The 19,535-nt window shown below is 55.8% G+C and overlaps 1 protein-coding gene across 5 annotated transcripts in view; it reads left to right on the plus strand.

The window, feature by feature from the left end:
• Positions 1-250: 250 nt before the first annotated feature.
• Positions 251-19,535, plus strand: part of NTRK3 (neurotrophic receptor tyrosine kinase 3) — a 364,056-nt gene continuing 344,771 nt past the window's right edge. Inside the window, exon 1 of one of the 5 annotated variants that reach the window (XM_023650428.2) lies at positions 251-1,167. In XM_023650428.2, the coding sequence (XP_023506196.1) occupies positions 920-1,167 (248 nt within the window). In that variant the 5' untranslated portion in view covers positions 251-919. The remainder of the gene's footprint in view (positions 1,168-19,535) is intronic. The other 4 variants (XM_023650421.2, XM_023650423.2, XM_023650373.2 and 1 more) reach the window with 4 other exon arrangements.

Here is a 19,535-nt window from a genome sequence, read left to right on the forward strand (position 1 = left end):
GGGCTGCGGAGAGCGGACGCCGGGCCGCGAGGCGTGGAGCGGGGCGGGCGGGCGGCCGCGCGGCTGCGGGTGGCGGTGCGGGCGAGAGCCGCGAGCCGGCGAGTGGGTGGGTGGGTGGGGAGGGAGGAGGGGAGAGGCCGGGCGGGGAGAGAGAGGGGTGTGGGGAGAAGGAGGGGGAGAGGGAGGGAGGGGGGAGATTCCGCTCTCCTGCCGCTCCCAGCCGGGGCGGGGGGCAGGGGGAGGAGGCTGCGAGGAGGGAGGGGAGGGAGGGGAGAGAGGGAGGGAGCCGAGGAAGACGCTCCGATAACCCGTGCGTTTCGTAAGGCTCGGAGCACTCGGACATTTCTGCAGGCGCGCGGCGAGCCATTCGCCGCGGCTGCTGCAGCTCCGACTGCATCTTCCTCCTCCTCCTCCTTCCCCCTGGCTCCGGGTGTGCGTCTGTGTGAGAGTGTGTGTGTGTGTGTGTTTTGCAGGTGTGTCCGTTTTAATTCTGCCCAGTAGGTGGGACTTAGTGACTTTGGCACCATATTTTCCTTCTCCTTTCCCCCCCCCTTTTTTGCCTCCCCACCGTCTGTTGCAACCCTGCAAAGTCTCGGAGTCGGAGAGCGCGGCTCGCTTCCCAAGCCCCCGGACTCGGCGAGCCGGCGGGCGCCGAGCCGGCCACCATGCCAGGCAGAACGCGCCACTAGGCGCTTCCCGCGGCTCCCACCCGGCGGCGGCGGCGGCGGCGGCGGCCGCGATGGCTTCAGACGCTGAAGGATTTTGCATCTGATCGCACGGCGTTTCAAAGGCAGAGGCCCCCCTCCCCCTTCCCCCCTCCCTCGCCGTCTTTGTTTCCTTCCCCCCCAGCTCTCCCCACTCCCCCCACCCCACCCCCCTCTCCTCTCCTCCTCCTCTTTTTTAGAAGCAGTGATCGGAGATGGATGTCTCTCTTTGCCCAGCCAAGTGTAGTTTCTGGCGGATTTTCTTGCTGGGAAGCGTCTGGCTGGACTATGTGGGCTCCGTGCTGGCTTGCCCTGCAAATTGTGTCTGCAGCAAGACTGAGATCAATTGCCGGCGGCCGGACGATGGCAACCTCTTCCCCCTCCTGGAAGGGCAGGATTCGGGGAACAGCAATGGGAACGCCAGCATCAACATCACGGACATCTCAAGGAATATCACTTCCATGTAAGTCGGGCGGCCGCTCCCCAGCCCGCCTTCCCCTCGCTCCGCGTCTCCCTCGCGCCCGCCCGCTCGCCCGCCCGCGGCCGGGAGGGAGCCGGCCCTCGCCCGCCCCGGCTCGCCGCTGCCCGCCGCCCGCCGCCCGCCGGGCGCGCGTCAGGCTCGCGCTGGCTCGGGAGATGCTCTCGGGCTGCGTATTCCAGGTGACTCCGGCCCTGGCGAGGCGCGATCCAGTGATGCGTGTGTGTGTGTGTGTGTGTGTGTGTATGCCTCTCCCCGGAGAGGACCCCAGCCCGCCGAGGGCGCGCGCGGGGCCCAGCTCCCGCCCCCGCCCCCACCCGCCGTGGCTCCTTTCGAGGGCGAGAATCGGGTTCTTTGCCCCCCACTAAATAGCAACAGTTTGGCCACGCTCAAGTGGCATAAAGTAGACAAGATCTGATTCCCCGGCAGCGGCGGCGGCAGCGGCGGTAGCGCTGAGCCGGGAGGAAAGGTGACAGATAGGGACTTCTCGCCATGCACCCGAGATGCTTTAACTATTTCCTTTTGGAAACGGCAAAAACACACTGTCAAGTAAACAAGTTGGGAGCTCGCCGCTCACGGGGAGACTTTGGACATGTCGAGGCCGTCATGGACGCCTACCTCTTCCCCTTTCCTCTCGCACGCCCTCTCCAACCCCATTTTGGGCATTTCCGAGACGACCCCCTCCCACCCCCCCTTCCCACCCTCATCGGCGCCTACGGATCCCGTCCCTGTTTGAGCTGTGATAACTGCTCCGGTAATTTCTGAGTCAGGATGGTGAGCAGAGGAGAGAGTGGTTGCGTCTTTTGGGGATGGGGGTTCTGACAGGAACGTGAAGATGCGTTTTCTTGGGAAATTAAACTCCGACGGGCGTTTGCTTGGCTCTGCCCCGTCGGAGTGAGACGTGTGGTGGCCTGCTCTTTTTTTTTATTGCTGTTATTTTTTCTTGGGCAGGGATGGGGGGGTAGAAGCCTGGGCGGGGACACAGAAGAGCTCAGGGTCCAGGGAGCATGCCCATCTCTTTTCTTCCACTGCCCTCGGCCAAGTGACCCCCGCCCCCATGCTGCCATCCAGAGAAGGGTGTGGAGGCAATGGGATTCTTCAGGTGATAGCTCTCGCCTGTCTGCCCCTAAGGTCCCCACCCCTTGGGGACCCTCAGACTGGGTGGGATGCTGAGAAGGGCTTGCCTGCAGTCCTGGCTGGGGTCTGAGGAAGGCGTTTGGCTGGACTCAGGAGGGGCTGGTCTGCCTCTGGCTCTGCTCTCACAGGCGTCGGCCCTGCTGTGTCTCAAGCCCCAGCGCCATGGGGCTGCAAAGCCAGAGGAATTGCAGTCCTGCTCTCTCGAAAGCTCACCAGCCCTCTGGGCTTAATGGAGACTCCACTCATGTTCCTGTAGCCAACAGTTTGAAGGAAGTGTACAGCCCAGGAGCTGTCCCCGACTCCTGGCCCAGGAGATGGGCTTGACCCATATCTTGGCTCTGCCATTCACCCCTTCAACACCTTCAAGCCACTGGCTGGAGATGCCAAGATAAACAGCCAAGGGTGGGGGCGGGAAGGCAGGAGGAACAGGATGGACCCAACTTTGCCCCTCCCGCCCTGCAGGCCACAGCATTCCAGTATCCCCAAGGATGCAGGGAGGAGGGTCCTGAGTGAGACAGTCAGAGAAACTCCAACTTGCAAGTGCACTGTCTGTGCTGTGTGTGGGGGGGCGAGGGGGTGGGGGAGCTTAGCAGTGGTCCAGGGGCTCATGAGCTGGACCTCAGGATTTCCAGGGGATTGGGGGGGCCAAGGGTTGAAGAGAAGGTGCACTGGTGCCCAGTGTGGGGCTCTGAGAGCTGGCGAGCCTCATCCAGCTCGTTCTCTTCTCCAGGGAGGTGTGTATCTGTAGGAAGCCAGCGGGAGGCAGGGACGGCCACAACCACAGTGGCTCTGTATAGCCACGCAGAGCTGTAGCTCCTCTGAAAATGATGCCTGGGGAGCAGTTTGATAGGGCAGAGCTGGGTTGGCCTTTCCAGGCAGAAGGTCCAAGATAGGGCTGCTGGAAAGGTTGGTAATGGGAGGGGATGGGGCTGCCTCTTGTCCCCTTTGCCTTTGGAGGGCCCCAGAAGGGCATGTGGGGGGACAGTGAGCAGAACTGGATTGGGAGCCCCTCTGTGTGTGTCTCCATCCTCGTCTCAGGATTCACACTCTTTGGCAGGAAGTAAAGACTCCTTTCCTGAAATCCACCCCAATGTCTATGGGCCGGGAAACTGAGTTCCCACGGGAGCTTGCCAGTGGCAGGTGGGGGAGGGTCGGAGGTCATGGGTGGGATGACCCTTCCTCACCCCATCTTCTCCCCAGTGCCCTGTTATATCTATGGCTGGTATTGACTGAACTCGGGGAAGGGCCCAGCCTTCTAGCCTGGAGGCAGAGGGCCATGGAGAAAGGGCGGGGAATCATGCTGACTTGGAAAGCAGATGTCACCATCCCTGTTTCAACCCTGGAGAATGGAGGCTCAGGGTGGCAAAGTAACTTTCCCTGGGGCACACAGCCCCAGCAGCGAGCCAGTGTAACACTACGGCCTGGGCCCCCCACTCTGTGGCGCTGTCTGTAGAAACAGGCTGGAGGGAGGGGCTTGAGGGCAAGGAGGAGCCCTTGAGGCAGAGGAGGGGACCTGACTTTGCAGTCATCTGGGAAGGGGGCTCTGGTGGAAGCCCAGGCTTTGCTGGAGAGGAGCGTGTTCTTCAGATTTCTGATGCTACCAGAGATGTGAAGTCAAGGGGTCCCCCAGCCTTTCATGAGCCTGAAGCTTTTCATGCTGATCTATGCCCAGGGGTGCAGCATGGGCAGATGGGGGGATGAGGAAGAGGCTGGGGCAGAAGCTGGACTTCCATCACGCCCAGCTAAGGGACCTGGGGCCGGCCCCCACAGATTCACCCTCCGGTTTTTGGGGCTGTGGAGTCCTGAGGGCCCTCCCTGAGGTGCTGAACTGATTGTACCCGGGTTTTAAGAGGGACGAGAGAGTCCCTGTGGTCCTCCTTCTAGGGGTGGTGTGCAGCATGGCTCCTGTGTACCCATCGGAGGCTGGCTGTGGGGGAGGTGGCTGCCCCATTAGGATCAGGAGGAAATCAGCTGTAAGGCATCAGGGTCGAAGTGTGGGTCTCACCTCCACCTTCTCAAAGGGCCCTCCCTTTTGGCCTCTTTCTGTTCAGGAGGCCAGTCCTTTTGCCACTGGAGCTCTTGATACACAGTAACCTTACCTAGAAGGGTCCATGCGGCCGCACCCAGCCAGGCTCTTACGTCACAAAGGCAGGAGGGTGGTGGCCATCTGGGCTGTCTCTCTGGGCCAGGCCTGCCTGGGTCTGGGTTTGAATGGTGCATCCTTTGGCTGTTAGAAAGAGGAACAAGGGGGAGAAGATGGCATCACTGGGCCTGGTGTTCTTGGGGTTGGGCACCTGGGCTTGCAAAGACCATGGCTCTTGGCTGGGTCTATGAGCCACCAGCTGAGTCTCTATATGTGCCACCGTAGGGTCCCTGGTGTTTCCAGCTCTCTGGGCCTTTTATTTCCTCTGTCTTCCTTGTAGGCCCTCCCCTGGCTTGGTGAAGGATCATTCCAGGCTTTGGCTGTTGAAATGGCTCCTTGGTGCTCAGCCTTTCTAAGGATCAAGGGGAGAGCCAGCCTTGACAATTACCAGTGAGAGTGGGGATGCAGGCAGGGGTGTGAGTCAGGCCCCAGGGGCATCGTGGGCTCAGTCAGGAGCCCCAGATTGGGGCTGGGCCTGAGGGAGGTAGGCTGAGATGTGAAGGGCCTTTGAAGCGAGATTTGGAAAGGAGAGTGGTTATAGCCCTGGGGACATAGGTACTTCCAGAATGAAAACTGGGGACCCTGGGCTCCAGAAGCCCTGGAATTTTGCCTCGAGGCCAGGCTCTTGGTGGGTGGGCTTCAGGCCCTCCCTGGAGCCAGAGTCCTCAGCACCCCGTAAGCCCAGATCAGTCTCCTGACGCCCACCCTGGGGCCCAGGGAATCAGCTCCGTAGCTCCAGGGGACTTGAGCACATGGCAGCTTTGGGTAATACCAGCCCAGCCTGGCCCTGGCTTTGAGAGTGCTGGTGAACCGGGCCCTGGAGGGCTGAGCCTGGAGCCTGGGCGGCGGCTTGGGGTCTTGCAAAGGGCTCCTTTCCTCCTGCCTGGATGAAGTGGAGTGTGCTGCTGGGGAGAAGGGACAGAGGGGCCTAACGCCTGTCCCCCTGGGATGGTCTCCATCCTGGCCCTGCCTGTTGCCTCTTTCTTCTCTCTGGGTGGAGGGGCCCCTACCCCAGCTGGCTCTTGGGAGGGAGTGTGGGTAGCCGGTGGCCCTCTCTCATGATGGCCTTTGCCAGTATCATGGCATCTCCACTGCCACCTGGGGTCCCCATGTCAAGTGCTCCATTCAGTGGCTGATTCTGAGATCACAGACACCATCTCCAGCCTCCCTTCAGGGCCTCCAGTGGACCGATGGCAGGGTAGGATAGGAGAAAGGGATGGGATGCATGAGTCCCATGCCTGGCTCTGCCCTTAACCTGCCGTGAGCCGTGGTAGAGGACTGTAGCCTTTCTCAGCCTGTAAATTCAATTATGAATCGAGGCCGTGGGGCAGTGTCCCTTCCAGCTTGGGCCCAAGGAACATCTCCAAGGCTCTGCACGGCCACTTCTAAGGGCACCCCCTTGGGGATTGGTGCTGACCCTTGTGACCCTGCCACCAGCAGGAGGGCAGAGGGTGCTCCCTCACTGGCCATTGGCCACTGGCCATTTTTCCCTTCCTTCCTTCCCACCTCTACAGAACTGGGGGCCGTCCAGAAAGTGCCACACCCTGAGTCAACTGCTCAGACCAAATGCCGCACTCAGCAAGAATGTGCTGGGTCCTGCGGCCTCATCAGAGGCCCACGCCCAGCTTCGTGGCTCCCCATCCCCACCTGCGCACCAGGCTGGGTGGAGGCGGCCCTCCGCAGAACATCACCTCATTGCGGGAGCAGGGGCCTCCGCCCGTGTGAGAAGAAGATGTTAGAACCTCTGTTTTAAATTATTCTTGTCTGGAAAAGGGAATCTTTAATATTTAATGTATGGATTGAAGAGATATAAGCATCGAATTTAAATAAATATGAGTGTTTTGGGGTTACAAGATAAATTTTTTATTGCTGGTGCATACACAATCAACAAGCTTGGTGCCCACTGTCATTGTGATGGGAAGGGCCTGGGCTTGGGAGGGAGAAGAGTTGAGGGGAGCAGAGGTGGTCCTGGAGCCCCTGGCTCCCCCTCTTGGCTCTGGTCCTGGGAGGGGCTGGTAATCGGGAAGGGGAGCTGGGGAGACAGGAGGAGGGATCCGCTGGGTGGTGCTGGCGATCTCAGCTCCCCATCAGGATTTCTAAGGCCCCAGGATCCTGGGGGCCAGGCCAGTTCTCAAAAGCCAGTCTCTTAGGATCCCTCAGGTTGCTCCCTTTCATCACCATGTAGCAAATTCTTCATCTCCACAAATATCCCAGCACGGATTTCTGTCATGGTTTCCGTTTCGCAGTTGAGTTTATTTCTGCCGCAGCTACTCGAAGGACATAAGCAGGGATTATCAGTCCCGTTCTGCTGATTGAAAAAACAAAGTAAAGAACAGAACTTGAGCCCCGGTGGTTGAGGTGGGTGTGTCATGAAAGGAAAGATCTAGAAGAGTCTTGTGGCTTCTCCTCTGGTGCGCCTCTCACGGCCTCTCTGGTTCTGTCGGCTCTGTTCTCTCTCTGGCTGTGGTCTTTCAGCTGCACACCCTGTGGCTTGTTGGGAAGGGAGAAGCAGACCATTTTCACCCATAAAGTTCTTTTTCTCGCAAGGGGCAGCATTTTGGGAATGGCCCATCTGTGAGGGTCTTGTGGAGGGCGATGGAATGTTCCGGCAATCAAATCTAAGGGTGGCCTGAATGGAGGCTGGACTCGATTCCCCAGATCTACTGGTGACCAACTGAGCCATCAGCTCAGCTGTCTGTCATCCCCTGAGCCTTGCTGGTCTCCACTTTGGGAAGCACGGAGACTCCTGGGGGCCGGGCATCAGGGCAGCTCCTCTTTGATGGATGGGATCCTCAAGGGCGAGGACTCCTATGCAGCCAAGACAGAAGCTCAGGGCCCAGGGGACCCTTAGAAGCCCCACGAGGATCCTCACATTTCTGCCTACCCCTGAGTGTGGCACTCCCAGAATTCAGAGCTGGAAGGGACCGCTGTGGTCACCACCTCCCTCAGGTTACCCATGAGGGTCCCAAGAGAGGCCCAGAGAGGGGCAGGGGCTTTTCTGGGGTCCACGGGTTGCTGGAAGATTCTCTTCCCAGGTGCTGGTGCAGGCACTGCCTTCTCCTCTGCCCTGGCGCCCGTTCTGGGCGCTCTGTCAAACCCAGAGCCTTGCCCATGACTGTGGCTCCCTCTGGGGCGATGTTTCCAAATTCAGGGTCCCTAGAGGCAGCAACTCTGTGAGGCTGGCAGCCCCAGCGCTCCTTGCAGCCTGCAGCCCACGCCAATTAAAAATCCACTCGGGGAGGCGAGGGCTCTGCTGAGCTCTATTTACATATGGGGGGAGCAATCTGTGTGCTTGGGGGCCCCGCCTTCCTCTCCAGCCTCACCTCTGGCCGCCCACCCCCATCCTCCCATCTGGCTTATCCCGTCAGAAGTGTCCCCGGCCTGGGTGGTGGGAATTTCAGGATTCCTTTCCCAGCAGCGCTGCCCAGCCTGGCCTCTCCGGTGCCCTGCTCTGGGCCTCACTTCTCTTTTCTCTAAGGCGGGGATGATAGTAACCGCCTCAGAGGGTCTGAGGTTCAGTGCCCCGTGTCGTGCCCGACAAAGAGAAAGCTGTCGATACGATGTAGCTAATAACAGCTCACATTTATGGAGCACTTACTGTGTCCCAGCCACTGTTCCAAGCGCTTCATAGGTAATACCTCTTAAAAGCTTCACACCAACTTTAAAGGAGAAGTACGACTATTAGTCCCATTTTGCAGATGGGGAGCCTGAGTCCAGAGATGGAATTTGACTTGCTTGATTTCACATGGCCAGTAAATGGCAGAGCAGGCCAACATTCAGTGTTACACTATATTGCCTATACCCTTTTGCTGTCCTCTTATGCATACTAGTGTATGTTGGTATACACACACGTACAGTCACGAATAGATGACCATTATGATAAATTAATGATAAAATGAAGGGTGGACATGCAGGTCTAGGAGGATGCTTTGTTTTGTAAAATTACAGTTCCTTAGGTGAAAATTGCCCTGCCTGGGGTTGGAGAGGAAGGCAAGCGAGATCATGACGGGTATGGTGTCGGCCAAGTGGCGCCGGCCAGCACAGGCACAGACAGGCCTCCACTGGCGGGGGAGTCTTTGGGGCTCTCCTCCTGACCTGTTCCCGACAGCAGCCTCCCCCGAGGCTGTGTCTTAGCCAAGCCTTCTTCCCTGGCCTCCTTGATCACCCCGTGGTGTCCTGGCCTCTGAGGTCAGGTCAGCTCCCACAGGAGACAAGGCACCAGCTGAGGCTGGCGGGGGTTCAGGAAGCTGGTGGCTGGTTCCCAGCCAGCTCCACTCTGGGCTGAGGCCTGGTCGGCAGGGCTGTGTCCCTGATTGCCCACGGCCAGAGAGAGTCTGAATGGGAGAGTGTGGGGCTGGGTGGCCTCTCCAAGTAGAGCTTTGGCGTTCCGAGGTTGCCTTGGATGCAGAGCAGAAGAGGGATGGCTGAAGGGCTGGGTGGCTAAAACCGGAAGCTGATGTTGCGAGCATCTTTCCTGAAGGGTGGATTCTAATTCTTCCTGGCCCTTCTCTTGCGTCCTCCTCAAATGAGCAGCCTTTACTCCCCTCTACCTTTCCTCTTGCTGCATCTCTCTATCCCTGTGGCTCGTGGAAGCTCCATCTGTCCCTCCATAGGGATGAGCTGTGAGCATGGGGGATGGCTCTAGCTGTCCCCACGGAGAGAGCTGGAGTACCCAGAAAATGGCCAAGGTGGCGAGGCAACCACTTGTGGGAACACCCCATTTTCCCTACTTCTTGACTGGATGAGCTTGCCACATCATAGCACTTCTCTGCCCTCGGTTTCCCCTTCTGAGAGTTGGGGTCACCTCTGGGCCACTGAGGCTGTCTGACTCACAGGGTCACTGTCAGACTGGTGCGGTGACATACTCAAGGAGCTCTCTAAACAGTCAGGCACCATGTTGATTATTTTCGTTTCTAGACGTCTTGGAGCGTTTGTGAGTTAGGAAGAAGATCAAGACTTTGAACCATAAATCATCCCATCTAGAAAGGGGCTCAGAAATAATTGGAGCCAAACCCAGTTTCATAGAGGAGGAACCTGAGGCTAAAGAGAGGTGAATGGACTTGACTCCATCACTCAGTGAATTCCTGGCACAGGGCAGACCAGAACACCCGGCTGGTTCCCTGCTGGTGTGGGTCTCCTTTGCCAGTCCTCTGCCAGCGTCTGCTCTGGGCTGAGGGATGCGGGTTCTTCCAGAAGCAGAGAAAGGAGCCCTTAGTCTCCTGCAAAGAGAAAGAATGAGGGAGCCACCTTAGATTCCCAGCCCTAATCCGGGCTGCCTCCCACGGCAAACCGGACTGCGTGTGCGCATCTGGGGGTGTCTTTGCACACGCACAAGTGCATCTTTTCTGTGTTCCGTGCACATCACGTCTGAGGTCTCTGTAAACAAGCCCTAAAGCCTTTGGCTGCCTGCCTGCCAAGATAGTCCGCATCGACACCCCCGGTGGCCGCCAGAGGGCAGTGCTGCGCGAGAGACAGTTGGAGGCTGATGGCAGGCTGCGCCGCCGGGCGGGCGGAGCTGGGGATGTGGCACCAGCCTGGTGAGACGGACACTGGCTTTCAGAGCCTTTCCTGAGCCAGGGCTGAGCAGGGAGCTCAGCTCTCCTCTAGGCGGAACCTCTGTCAGCAGAGCTAGCCCTTCCTCCATCATGTCTGCAGCCCAGCCATGTGAGTCTCCTGGACCTGAGCTTCCCAGGGGGTGGCTGGGAGAGTGCCCTGGGTGGACGGAAGTTGGCCTGGAGTGCTCTCCTCCCCACCTCATCCGTCTCGGTGGCAGGAGGGATCAGCACATTTGCACGAGGGTAATAGAGATGAATGAACGGGACACAGTTCCCGGAAGCTCAGTCTTGATGGGGACACAGAGAAGTTGACAGACGGTTACACTGTGGGGTGAGTGTCATGGAAGAAGTGAGCTCTGTGAGCGCCCTCGGGCTATTTGATGTTCTGGCACAAGTATGGAGGCATCTCTCCCATCTCCCTGCCCCCCTTCCCACGTCTGGGAATCACTGAGACATCAAGCATCTGCTCAGTGAGCACCAGGTCCTGATGTGACCACACATGAGAACTTGATGCTGTCTCTTGCTCTCTCTAGACCCTGTCTCTGCTCTAAAGTGAGGGTTAGGAAAGTGCCTTGCAAACCGGGGTTGTGTGCCCTGCCTGGACCAGCTGGTTTTGGCTGTTTCCTTCCTGTAAGTTCTTTTGGCTCTTCTCGGTCTGTTCCAGACAGTCTCACGTTTGAGCAGGAGCTGTCTTGTTTCATGCACTATTCTGTCCATGAATGAGCCTTGATCCACCCGTATGGGTATCAGCTTTGGAGACAAGATCTTCTGCTGTCATGGTGGGTTCTGAGCTCATGAGACTGGGACCTATGACTCTATCTGGAGGGCCATCCCACGGCTGCTGGGCGCAGGGCTGCAGGTGGGGCCCTTTCTATTGTGACCAGTCTTTCCCCACCTACTTATTTCTGATACTTTTTCAAGTCTGGTTCCCTGAAGAGCAGGGATGAAGTTAACATTTATGGTCCTCCTACTAGACTGGAGATCATTTGCGTATATGACCTTGTTTATGGATGGAGCCTACTAAATGAAACTTAAGATCACAACTCTGCCTCTCACCAGCTGTGTGACCCTGGGCTGGATTTTTTTTTTTTTTTTTTTGTGAGGAAGATTGTCCCTGAGCTAGCATCTGTGCCCGTCTTCCTCTATTTTGTATGTGGGTTGTCGCCACAGCATGGCCTGATGAGTGGTGTAGGTCCGTGCCCAGGATCCAAACCTGCAAACCCTGGGCTGCCAAAGCAGAGTGTGCCAGATTTAACCACTATGTCATGGGGCCAGCCCCCACTGGCTACTTTTTTTGATCCTCAGTTTCCTCATCTGAAAAACAGAGATGATAATAGTATAGGATTATTATAAGGTTTTGATGAGAACGTGTGTAAGTGTGGGTAAAACTCTGAATGCTCTCTCCCTCTTCCCATTACTACACTCTAGAACTTCATTTCCACGAGCATGGATGCTTTTTATGGCCCTCATCTGTTCTTCCTGCTTCCAATCGCACCCTTTTCCTGCTCATCCTACACACCCTGACAGATTAATCTTCTAATCCAGGGTCTTCCGTTAGAACAATTCCTGTGCCCAAGATTTTCAACGCTTCTTTTGTCTGAGAGGCAGCTCAGTTAGTAGGAAGAACAGTGGCTTCTTTGGCTAGACGGCCTTCAGTTTCAATCCTGGCTCTGCCCCTATGTGTGCTTAGGCAAGTTACTTAACTTCTCTGAGCCTCAGTTTCTACGTTTGAAAAACTGGCTAACTGTGTCCATCTTCGTAGAGCTGTTGTGAGGATTAAATGAGATTATGGTAAGTGCCTGAGTATGACGGGTGCACAGAGGCCAAACTGGCAAGTGGTACAATGGGAGTCTCTCAGAGGTGATGGGCAGTGACACTGCTGGGTTCTTGAAGAGTGGGATTAGAGGAAGTTGTATGAGAAGAGCTAGCACTTGGACCAAAGCGGAGGGAGGTAACAGAAGGACCACGATGGTGTGTGTTTGGAAAAGGTGACCACGTGGCTGAGGCATACGTCTGCCAAAAAACCAGAGAGCTTGCCATGGTTCCTGCTGACAGACTCAGCTGGATACCAAGCAGTAGAGGGTCCCAGGCTGGGCCTTCCTGCTGCCTGCCTCCCCATCCCAGCCCCAGGAGTTTGGTTGCCAGGAGTCTCCATGCAAGATAACTCAGCAGCACCCAGCCCCTCGCAGATGCTGTTCCACATCGGTTTACAGGTATTCCTTCCCTCCCTAGTGTCCTGTTCACTAGGTGATTCTCTTTTGGCTATTGTAATTGACTAAGCCTATCAGCTCTAGATGGGGCTCCAGGACCAGCTCTGGGAGAAAGAATTTAGGGTCCAATGCTAAGGGAGTGACCTCCTAGTCCCTCCAATCTATCCTTGGGAGCCTCCCATGCACGTTCATAGTAGTTCCATGTTAAGCCACAAGAGGGCACTAGACCATGATTTCTGCAGGGAGGGAGGCGCTGTTTAGCCTGCCCTGTTGTGATTGTGCCTTTGATCAAAGCTGCCAGTGGTTTCCTCCCAGATGCCAGCGTCTCTGAGGATCGTGACAAACCAACCTAATTGAACCAGAGCCCATAGCACGGAGTCTGATATCTCAAGGGAGGCTAGATTATGCAGAGAAAAGGTCATGGAATTTGGCATCAAACTCAAGTTCCAATCCTTGCCCTCCTCCTTGCTTGTTTTGTTGAACTCTGAGTAAGTTACTTAATTTCTCTGGGTCTCATTTTCTTCACCTTCAAAGCAAGGTGTTATTGGGAGGTGTTGCTATGAGGATTAAATTATATGAAGTGTGGAAAGTGTCTGGAACATGGTGGATACTCCATGACTGGCCATCTGTCTCTTTGTGGAAGAAGGATGGAGTTAGAACACAGTGCAAGAGATGTTTATAGAATCCTGCTGGTCTGGTGGGGTCATTTGACTCCCCAATGAGTGCTCTATGGTTCCAATTCATTGGGGGCAGCGGTGACACCCAGTGGCTGGAATGGAGAACAGCAGTGTATTCTGATCTTGTAGGGGGGTGATGGTGGGTGTTGTTGGGGAATTGTTGGGTATTTCTGGGGCACGTAAGACTGAACCTGCATCAGGGAATATCAGCTTCAGAGGACCCATCAACCGAACTTGTCTCCCCTTCAAATGCTAGTGGTGAGGGCTGATTCTCTGAGGACATCAGTGTGATGATGGCCATTGGGGATGTTTGTTGCCTAGGCCAATGGTATGAGGTCATGACTGTAGAACACACATGTGCAACTGACTGACTTTATTGTAGCCAACCAATTCTGGCCTCTAACACCCAGACCCTTTCCGCTGTTTTCCTGGGGTACTGCTCTTTTTGAGATGCTTTAATCCATAATCTGGTTGGCCTCAGCCAAGAGGCTCAAGATCTCTGAACCTCAGTATGTTTATCTGGAAAACGGGGGGGTGGGCTGGTTGACTGGGAGGGCTCTTCCAGCTTGGATTTGAGTGTCAGACATGTGTGTGTGCGTGTGTCAGGGGTGTGTGGGATCACGCGAGAAAGGGGTTTAGTGATAACTGCTAAGCTTCAGGCTTTCCTGGTGCAGAAGCTCCAGCCCAGAGAATGGAGGGCCCTTCCCATGGCGGGGGTGTGACTCTCAGGCTGGAATTGGGGGGCGGGTCTCTGGCTCCTAATCTTGTGTAGTCTCTTCATCATCCACCTGAGATCCAGGAGGAAGCCTTGGCAGACGAGCCAGGCTCAGGAAGTTACTTAATATCAGCTTTGCTCCAGATTGTGTTTCTGACTCCTTGCCACCTCTTAAGTGGCAGTCATTTTAACAAATGTGGCGATAAGACACCAAGTGGGAAATAACATGAGAAGTGGGGAGGGGGCAGGGGCGTGGGGGGTGTGTGGTTTATTCCCTTGGCAGAAACCTTGTCTTTGAGGCACTCGGAGTGAGAGTAATGGGAGAGGAGCAGGGTCCCTTGAAGCCCCTGGCGGTGAAGAGGGGGGTGGGTCTTTCCTCACTTCCAGGGCATGTGGCCTCTGGCTGCAGCCTTCCCTCCTCCATGGGAGGGCCCTGTGTCCTATGGGGCATCTGCCTCCCGTCCCTGGGGCCAGTGTGGAAGGGGAGGTCCCATGTTCCATTTTTCAAAGGACCATCTTCCAAGTGCATAACAGACAGCTAACGGGGCCTGGTGTTGGTGGTGTGTTCAGCCCACTGTGGATGCTGGGCTGCATCTGGACCTAGGCAGTGGGCTGCCCAGCTGTCTGGCCGCCTGCCTCGCTGCCTGCCAAGGCCCATCCCAGCGTCTGGACTACGGGGCAAGGATGGGCAGAGGCACCAGCAGGACCAGCCTGGCCTTCCTTCTGTAGGACCAGAGAGGAGGGAGTCGGTGCTTTTCCCTCCCAGCCCGGGGCTGTGGCTGTGTGCCAGGCACGGTGCTCAGCCTGGACACAACGCAGAGAGAATAGAAGGCCACGGCCCCTCCCTCTTGGAGTTCAGAGTCGAATTGGGTGGCAGGCTTTGGACCAAGGACCCACAGCGAAAAAGGCCTTCTCAGGAGAAGCAAGGGCAGAATTTTAGAAAATGCATCTAATGTAAAGTTTAAAGAAAAAAAATACATATGAAAATGTGGTTTCCCTAAGGTGGAGAGGGTGCAATTTTTCAAAGTAGGTTTAAAAACTTTAGAGTTCCCTGTTCTTGGGTCCACCTCCTGTTGAAAACAGTGGAGTTACCTGTCAGGTCGTGGTCCCTGGCCCTTGGCCATGAAGTTGATTCCCTGCCTTCTTGTCGCCCACAAGAGTCCCTGGGTGTTTGGGGGGAAGTGGCATAAGAAGGCAAGAGAGGCGAATTGCGTTTCTTCTCTGTCACTTTATGACTGTGTGAGATAAAGATTTGGGGGCAAGTAGTTTATTAGGAAGGTGCCCCCAGACAGCCTGGGGGTGAGGGGCCGTGAGAGGGGGAGGGAAAGAAAGCGGAGGGACCAGTGTGTTCGAGAGCAGGTGGCTGAGTGCTCTCCCGGCCCTCGTTCAGGCCCCTATTTCTGCATTTATTCAGCGTGTTGATTCGAGAGCCTGCGATGGGCCAGCCCTTTTGTGAGAGCGGGAAAACTTTGGTGAGCTGCACAGATGAGGTCGGCAGCCTCCCCGTAGTTACAGGACGGGTAAGGTCAAGCCCCTTTCTCTTGCCACCTGGACCCTGTCCATGGGAATCTATCTCCAGGTGACAGGGAAGGTGCCCAGGCGTGCTGAGGGCGCAGCAGGTTCCCTCAACCCCCCAGGGCAAGTTCCTGGGGGAAAGTTCCATCAGAGGTGATTTGGGGGGTCTGCCTTTCTCCCCCATGTAAGGGGTGGAGGAGAGCCTGGGTTGCCGTGATTGCCCAGTTGGCATGCAAAGACTGGCTCCCCGTGGTGTTATAGGGTCAGGCCGTAGCTTCCTTCTTCCAGGTCCAGCTAACACTGCCCAGCCAGCTGCTGGGCCTGCCCTGGCCCTGGCCGGGAACATAACAGGCCCCACTGTCCCTCCTCCCCACCTCCAAGTGGTGCCTGGGCTCTCGGGGGGCAGCAGTGTAGGAGGAGTGACCTCCTGCCTCCCTGGCTCTTGTCCCGGCTTCACGTCCAGGGTCGCTTCTGCTCTCCATGGAAATGTGCTCAGTCTTTCTGCTTCCCCATCCCACCTCCCTCTGTCCTGGGCCACATGCTGGGCCCCCACCCAGCTCACTTGCCGGTCTACCTGCCCTCCTTCCATCACTCACTCAGGGCCGCTGTTCCCTGGACTCTGGTCAGGTGTGCTCCAGCCTTGGGGCTCCACCTGTTACCTTCCCTGGTGCCTGTCCTCACCTGCCAGGTGGGTCACTGGATGGAAGAGGGTGGCCAGCATCGCAGTCCAGCTGAGACTCCCTGAGGTTCCACTCCCGGGCCCTGTGTGGCATCAGGCTCCTTAACGTTTTGTGTCCCCGCTGTGCTGTGGGCTCTGGAAGGCAGGGGTTGTGATGCATTTGGCTCCAGATCCCCAGTCGCCAGCACTGTAGGAGCTCAGTGTATGAGGACAGGCTCATTTCTTCTACCAGAACATCTCACGGATCTATAGCAGGTCCCCCGCTTGGTGACCATGCACATGCCTCTGCCCAGAGCCTGGGCACATCCTTCTGTTTGCTCTCCACACCTCTGTGGGCCTGGGCTGTGCCCTCAGCGCAGCCGCCTGTTGGAGGAATCTTCTAAGGAGACTTGCCCTCATCGTAGGAAAAGCCAACACTGCAGTGACCGTGGTCCAGGGGCTGTTCTAGGACGGTCCTATTGTAGCCCCATTTCATTCTCAGCACAACCTGAGGAGGCAGGTACTATTGTCATCCTCATTTTATGGAGGCACAGAGACCCTGAGGCACAGAGAGGCAATGGACGTTGTCCTGGGTCATTCGGCTGGTCAGTGGCTGGGCTGGGGTTTGAACCGGGCACGTCTGGCTCCAGAGCCCCTGCCCATGCCCTGGTTATACATGCTTCTCCCATTTCCTGCCAGCCCTGTCTGCCTTTAGTCCTGGGCCCAGCCCTCCTCCCACGGCTCCCAGGCACCCCTCGGCCCATGGGACACAACTTTGTGCTGTCCTGGCTCTCGACTTTGGTAGTGGGAGGAGGGTGGGGCAGAAGGGGCCCTGGGACCCAGGGGAGTTTGGGATCCCTGACTTTCATGGACACAGGTGTTTTTGGCCACATCCTCAGAGAACGTCCTTTTGGGGAGGGCACTGGGGCAGAATGGAGGGACCTTCTGGGTGCTGTCACTGCCACTAACTTACCGTGTGAGTCTGGACAAGGCACTGGCCATCTCTGGGCTCCCTTTCCTTATATTTAAAATGAGGGGTCCTGAGCAGGTGATCTTTGAGGGCCCTCTGGCACTGACCTCTAATATTTCTATCGCAGTGGTTGGGGACGTGGTGGAAGAGTGGTGGCTGTCACGGCGGAAGGATTTCCCCAGGAGGGCATCCTGTGTGTGGGGAGGGGTGTGGGGACAGACCCTGGTGGTCCTCACCACTGCACATGCATCCCCATCGCTGGGAGGGCTTGCTAAAGCACAGACTGCTGGGCCCCACCGCAGAGTTTCTGGTTCTGACTTGTGGCGGGACCTGAGGATTTCATTTCTAATAAGTACCCAGGTGATGCAGATGCTGCTGGCCCTTTGAGACTTTGAGAACGACTGTTACATCCATGGCTTTCAAGCTGTACTCCCTGGAGTGAGATCAGAGGGGCTGTGAGATTCTGTGTAAGACTTCTGTAAAGTTTCCCAGCTGCCAAACGTTTCAGTACCCCCATTCCAGAAAAACAGCCACCTACTCCCAAGACCACTCTGACAGGGCTCCCCGGGGCGCTGGGTTCCTTCTCATTTCCCTTTCATCTCTTCTCTGTGCACCTCAAATAGGGTTCCTGGCTCCGTCTTGACCTTGGCCCCCACACTCACCTTTCCCCACAGGCCTGGACTTGACCGGAACATGCTCTGCCCTACTGATGCCTTATGTAGCTGAGAAATGAAAGCACCGTTGTTTTCCAGAATGCCCTTCCAGACTCAAAGCTGATTTTCAAAAACTACTTGGGAGGCAGGATATTAATTCTGTAACTGCAGCTCCAGAACCTCTGTTGGGTCCTGATTGCTCTCGGGGTAAAGGTCAGACTTCTGTGTCATGTTCAGGCTGCACCATCTCTCTGGGTCTTGCCTCCCATCTGCTCCAGTTGAACTGACCTGTGTGTTCCTGAAACATCCCAAGCCTTGCCCGCCTCCGTCTTTTGGTCAAGCTGCTTCCCCTGCCTCTGACCTTCATCCTGCTCACCTGGTCGTAGCTGTCACTCAAGGCCCACCTTTGAGATGCTCTTTGTTGTCCAGACCTGTGTTTATTGACCGTTCTAGCTTTCCAGTCCCTGGAGCACATAGTGATGGGGCTGCTGTTTGCTGAGCACTTTCTCTGGGCTGGACAGTTTCTATGGTGTCTCATCCACACAGCCGTGTGAGCAGAGAGCTGCTCTCGTTTCACAGATGAGGATGCAAGAGCTTGCCAGAGGCCACCGTGGAAATGGCAGGGTTAGGATTCATACCCAGGCCGACTCCAGAGCCACGTTCCCACGTTCATTGCAGCAGTGTGCGAGAGCAAGTGACTGGGAGCAAGCTCAGATGTCATCGAGTGAGGGGAGGAGAGAAGGGAACCTCTGGGTTGGGCTGACGGAATGCTGTAGAGCCGTCGCGACCAAAGCCTTGTTCTCTGTGCAGTAACATGGCTGAACTTTGAAAACATGATGCTGATGAAAACAACAAGTTGCAGAATGACATACCGTATATGTAAGCTAAAAAACACAGTGACCGTTATAACATATGGTTTATGGACTCAGATGTAGAGTGAAAAGATAAAATCAGGGACTGGATACAAACTGATTTCACGATAGCCTTGGTTCTAGGGAAAGAGAGAGGAAATGAAGGGTAGGCCTAGGGCTCTGAACTTTATCTGTGATGTCTTGCTTCTCTTTAGTTAAGATCTTAGCATATGACAAAATGGTAATAGATATTAATTCCAGGGGATGGGTAAATAAGGTGTTCAATATATAATCCTTTGTTTTTTCTTTATTAAAACTTTAGGAGCCTTAAGCAATAAAAAGATTATCATACCCACCAGATTTGCTAGTGAAAATAAAAATGTTAAATCATTCTGTTGCTTTGCTTGGGCTGCCATATTAAAGTGCCACAGACTTGGGGCTTAAACATCAGAACTTTATTTCCTTACAGAAACAGGAACTAGATGTGGGCAGGCTTGGTTTCTTCTGAGGCCTCTCTCCTTGGCTTGTAGATGGCCGTCTCCTCCCCGTGTCCTCACATGGTCTTCCCTCTCTATGTGACTGTCTCCTAATCAATTCGTTTTACAAGGACACCAGTCATGTTGGGTTAGGGCCCACCCTAATGACCCTTTAAAGAACTTATTTCCAATTACCGTCACATTTGGAGGTACTGGGGCTATGACTTCAACATAGGCATTTTGGGGGTGGGGGGGACAAAATTCAGCTCCTAACAATCTAAGACAAAAGAAACTTTGCGTGTCTGCCGAAATTAAAATAGAGTCTTTCTTAGACTTTCTGAGTGCAGAAACCTGCGGAAGTTCATCAGAGCTGAACTTTTCTCATGTTTTGGTGCCTCTCGCTGCTGATGCCCCTAAGCATCTGCTTGGTCGGCCCTGTGGGCAAAGGAGCCCTGTGGAGGAGGGTGCACGTTCGCAGGAGAAATAGAGGTGGGTAAGGGAAGGACACAGAAAAGCAAGTGCAGAGTCTGAGGAGGTCCCGCGAGGACAGCCCTCTGATCATCTGATGGAACCTGCCGGTGGAAATAAGCAAAACGGCTCCACACCAAAGGCCATGCGCTGTCTCGTAGTAATTAACGAACTAATTTATCAGTCATTCCAGCAGCCACCACTGAGCACCTCGCTTGTGGCAGCCACCAAGTTAGGCACCCTGTGCCCCCCAAAATGACAATGGGCTGGGACCACAGGCTGTGGGGTTTAGTTAGCAGCAAGGAAGAACTTCCCAAAAGAATGG

The sequence above is a fragment of the Equus caballus genome, chromosome 1 (assembly GCF_041296265.1).
Source record: "Equus caballus isolate H_3958 breed thoroughbred chromosome 1, TB-T2T, whole genome shotgun sequence".
Taxonomy (NCBI): domain Eukaryota; kingdom Metazoa; phylum Chordata; class Mammalia; order Perissodactyla; family Equidae; genus Equus; species Equus caballus.